We start from the raw sequence: 4817 nt of genomic DNA on the forward strand, positions 1-4817 counted from the left end.
GTTTGAAAAGCTGAATAATTAGATCATGAACCACATTAAGTCATGAACCATCAAAGCTGAATAATTAGATCATGAACCACATCACACCTAGATATAGTTTGAAAAGCTGAATAATTAAATCATGAACCACATTAGATTGATGATTCGAAATTGAACCACATTAGATTAATGGTTCGAAAAAAATCTCATGATAAGTGGTTCGAAAAAAATCTCATGATAAGTGAACCAAAGCTGAATAATTAGATCATGAACCAAAGCTGAATAATTAGATCATGAACCACATTGGTTCAAAGCTGAATAATTAGATCATGAACCACTGAACCAAAACTGAATAATTAGATCATGAACCACATTAGATTGATGGTTCGAAAAAAATCTCATAATAAGTGAACCAAGTGAACCACATTAGTTTGATGGTTCGAAAAAAGTCTCATGATAAGTGAACCAAGTGAACCACAAAAGATGGATGGTTCGAAAAAAGTCTCCTAATATTATGTTATGTCAAATAAGGGTCTGACCATAAACCAAGATTAGTTCATAAAACCAAAAAAGTTCGAAAAGGTGAATAATTAAATTATGAACCATCTAAATCATGAACCACATTAGATTAGATGGTTCGAAAAATGTCTAACTAGGAAATAAATAATTAAATCTTAAAAACCCGAAATGAATAATTGTAAAAAAAACACAAAGATCTAGATTCTCGAAATGAATATAGTTTGAAAAAAAAGCCTAACGATCTAGATGATTCGAAGCGTTGGACGTTGAGACACATGATATGGATCATTTAATTAAAGTTAGGAAATGTGTGCAAATAACGTTCAAATGATATTGGATGCAAATGTCATCACTGCAGCCGCAGATTTTAAAATGCTATGACCAATATGATAGGAATCTTCCAATAAGCTCTAATATGATTATTACCAAAACAAAAAAAAACACTTTGATATGGATCATTCAATTAAAATTAGGAAATATGTGCAAATACCGTTCAAATGGTATTGGATGTAAATGTCAATCAATTAAAATTAGGAAATGTGTGCAAATACCGTTCAAATGGTATTGGATGTAAATGTCATCACTGCAGCCGCGGATTTTAAAATGCTAAAATAAGATTAAAAAATACATGTAAATACCGCAGATACATACTATTACGATTAGATAATACATGTAAAAACCCTTAAAATGGTCGAAAAAGCATGTAATTAAATATATGTCCAGGGTGCAATAACAGAATTAATTATCTAATCAGAGTGTATAAGTCGGCAGTGCAATAACATAATTAATTAACTAATCAAAGTGTATACAGGTTAAATATGAATTCTCTGTGAAATCAAAGTGTATATGCTGTGATCCATAACATGTTAAATATGAATTATATATTCAAAGTGTATATGTCCGTATAAGTTAAAAGAGGAATGATCTATTCAGAGTGTAGATAAGGAATTAGAGAGTGTATATAAGGAATTAAATGCATAACAGTAATAAATATGAATTATCACTATTTAAAGTGTATATGTCCGAATTATCTATTCAAAGTGTATATGTCCTATTATCTATTCAGAGTGTATGAGTAATTAGATGCATAACAGGTTAAATATGAATTATTCATTCAAAGTGTATATGTCCTATTATCTATTCAGAGTGTATGAGGAATCAGAGTCTATTCAAGTGTATATGTCCTATTATCTATTCAAAGTGTATATGTCCTATCATCTATTCAAAGTGTATATGTCCGTATAAGTTAAAAGAGTGTATAAGAACGACTTACTACTCTGGAGCCTCTAAGGTGCATAATGTTTATAAATATTGCATAATGTTTATGCGATGTAATGTTTATGAATATCGCATAATGTTTATGCGATGTAATGCTTATGAATATCGCATAATGTTTATCCAATGTTTATCCATCCAATATTTATAGACTAAATAAGATTTATGTACATACAATTTGTCATGGTACACTATTATTATAACGGGAAAATGAAAAATAATACTTGGCACTGTAATATTTGACATGTATTCAAATTGATAAAGTGTAAAAGAGTTTAAATTATATATAGAAATACCACGTTAAAGAGTATGTGAATTATATATCGAATAGTTAGAGAGTATGATACAAGATTAATGTTTCATAACGATATATCCCACGAGAAAAAACATGGAAAGTTGGAAACCACAAAAATCACATTTGAACATCGTAAATGATATAAAACATTTATGGATACAAGAAAATCAAACGTTTCATAAGATAATACTAATGACAAGCTAAGCACTAGATTTGAATTAAACATTCATATCCAGACACAATGACAAGTTAAACACGAGAACATGGATCTGACAGTCATACAACTGAATGTTAAAAACCTCAGATGTTCATATAGAGGTGGAGACTCAATATATTCAATCCCCAAAGTCTCGAACCCTAATTCATTTATTTTATCATTATTTCACATATCCAGCATTTAATAGAAATAAATAAGACCATTATTGCAATCCGTAAGACAACACAAAGGCTAGGCAAGACACAGAAGCCCTGCTCACTTGTTCTCATCCCCCTCGTTTCCACCACCCAAGGGATGCTTCAGAGCCTCCATGGCGCTCTGCGTAGCGCCCTTCACTTTCTCCCCTGCCTGCATAAAATCAATCCAAACTCCATTAATTTCAATATAGAAACTGAAAAAAAAGCTTTCAAATTCATTGTACTCCAACTCTTCCATCAGGCGAAGAAAAAAAAAAAATTCCTTTTTTAATAAGATAACCAACCTGTTGCAAGAAAGATCCGGTTCCTTCCTTCCCCTGCTGAGCTTTCTCTTGAGCAGTCTGAGTGGCCTGAGAGGCTTTCTCTTTAGCAGTCTGAGTGGCCTGAGAGGCCTTTTCTGCTGCCGACTGACCAACTCCCTTGGTCGCTTCAGTCGCCTGAGAAGCCTTCTCTCGGGCAGCACGGGCTGCCTCGGCTGCCTTCTGTTGAGCACTCTCGGTCATCCCCTACAGTGATAAAATAAATACAATATCACCACGGCCACTACCCAATATACTAAATATACTTTTGGAACTAAACTGTGTAAAAACTTATACAAATTGAGAAATAGATTTTTGGAGCTGAACTGTGTCAAGAATCTGTTCTTTACACAAATTGCAAAATAGGTTTTTGGAATTAAAGCAAAGTAGATTTTTGGAGGTAAACTGTGTATAAAAATTGTGAAATAGATTTTTGAAGCTAGACTGTGTAAAGAACTTTTAGCCTAAAATAGACTTTTTTTTGAAGCTAAACTATGTAAATCTATATAAATCTACGTATGAAAATTTGTGAACAAGTATCTAAAATTTAAAATCTCAAAACAATTGGAAAAATTTTATATAAACTTGTAATCACAAGAAAAGCCCTAGTGAAATCCTCAATAGATATATAATTACTTGAGCTTGTCCTGTCTTCTCCTGGCCATATTGCTTTGTCCTTTCAGCTGCATCAGAGGCTGAGTCCTTCTTCTCCTGGCCATATTGCTTTGTCCTTTCAGCTGCATCAGAGGTTGAGTCCTTGGCCCGATTGTACTGGTCCGCCATCTTAGTTAATAATAATAGATAGGTTGATCGACTTCAATTTGCTATACTATGATAGTATTGCGATAAGATTGCGTTGAAATAAAATGAGTGCAGGCATCCATTATTAATACCCGCGATCAGATCATCTGATCTTGACACCTCTCTCCCTTAAGTGGCACGGCTATGGACAGATGTCGAGCCACTGTTGAAGGCGTGTCCCCTACGGATAGAGATAGATTCGGAGACAACAACGAATAGAATAAACAGACGGTGCCTCGGGTCGTGCAGTATACTTTTTGCCTGAATCATATTATGTACAATAGAGACATAAATGGGACTACCGTGTTTGTCGAAACTATGAGAGGAAGATATATTGAATTGAAGAATTTTAATATCAAAACTAAACTGTTTAGGGGAGTTAGATGGGAGTGGTTTATAGTGTGATTTTTTGAGGTTTTTGGTGGAAAAATTTGAGGGGATTTGTGTTATTTAAATTAGTTTATGGATTAATTTTTTGAAAAAAAATTAGGGCACTTTGATTGCAAAGGATTACCCATCAAGCTTTTGATTTCAATAAATTTCTACGGATTTTAGAGAAATTAGACCAGAAAAACCTACCATAAAAACTTCCAAAACGTCACACTAAAGACAACTCCCTTAGATGGGAAGGGAGAATGAAATTTCAAAATTTCACGGAATGTAATTATTTTAGAAGACAACTCCCTTAAATGGGAAGGGAGAATGAAATTTCAAAATTTCATGGAATGTAATTATTGTAGAAGACAACTCCCTTAGATGAGAAGGGAGAATGAAATTTCAAAGTTTCATGGAATGTAATTATTGTAGAGATGTTGGTTATTGTTGAAATTTTTTGATAAATTCCATAACAGACAGACAAAAATTGCTCTGTTTTTGCACTCTATTTTTTGCACAGAAAAATACTCTGTTTTTAACTCAGAAAACAGAAAAATTCGTTCTCTGGAAATGGTGTTGCAGCAACATAGTTTGGTGTTGCAGCAACGCTGTAACTGGTGTAACAGGAACAGAAAAAAAATAAAAAAATAAAATAAAATAAAATAAAATAAACTAACTGTTACAGATTTGTCTTCCTCATATAGAGGGAATTTCACAACATCTATTGCTGAATATCTTCCTCAGGGATTCACTAAGGAACGCTTCTGTTCCACACAGATAAACATCTGTTAAACAAATTTCATTCAAATATCTGCACTGCTGTGCATTTTTCCCTTTCTGCTCTCTGCTGCGCTGTTGCA

General features: G+C 33.1%; 1 protein-coding gene across 1 annotated transcript; it reads right to left on the reverse strand.

The window, feature by feature from the left end:
• Positions 1-2537: 2537 nt before the first annotated feature.
• Positions 2538-3650, reverse strand: LOC149246491 (uncharacterized). The gene is made up of 3 exons (XM_089457940.1): positions 3418-3650; positions 2767-2988; positions 2538-2633 (listed from the first exon to the last, which is right to left on the reverse strand). The coding sequence occupies exons 1-3, from the start codon at positions 3562-3564 to the stop codon at positions 2541-2543; spliced, it is 462 nt and encodes a 153-aa protein (XP_089314066.1). The 5' UTR covers positions 3565-3650; the 3' UTR covers positions 2538-2540.
• Positions 3651-4817: the final 1167 nt, after the last annotated feature.

Source organism: Pinus tabuliformis, chromosome 7 (assembly GCF_031772625.1).
Source record: "Pinus tabuliformis cultivar Carrire ecotype Pingquan chromosome 7, CPIR1, whole genome shotgun sequence".
NCBI lineage: Eukaryota > Viridiplantae > Streptophyta > Pinopsida > Pinales > Pinaceae > Pinus > Pinus tabuliformis.

Coding starts and splice junctions, on each gene's coding strand:
- LOC149246491 (XM_089457940.1), bottom strand. CDS start 3,564: ATGGCGGACCAGTACAATCGGGCCAAGGACTCAACCTCTGATGCAGCT. Junction 2,989..3,417: donor AGAAGACAGGACAAGCTCAA/GTAATTATATAT, acceptor TTATCACTGTAG/GGGATGACCGAGAGTGCTCA. Junction 2,634..2,766: donor CCGGATCTTTCTTGCAACAG/GTTGGTTATCTT, acceptor GATTTTATGCAG/GCAGGGGAGAAAGTGAAGGG.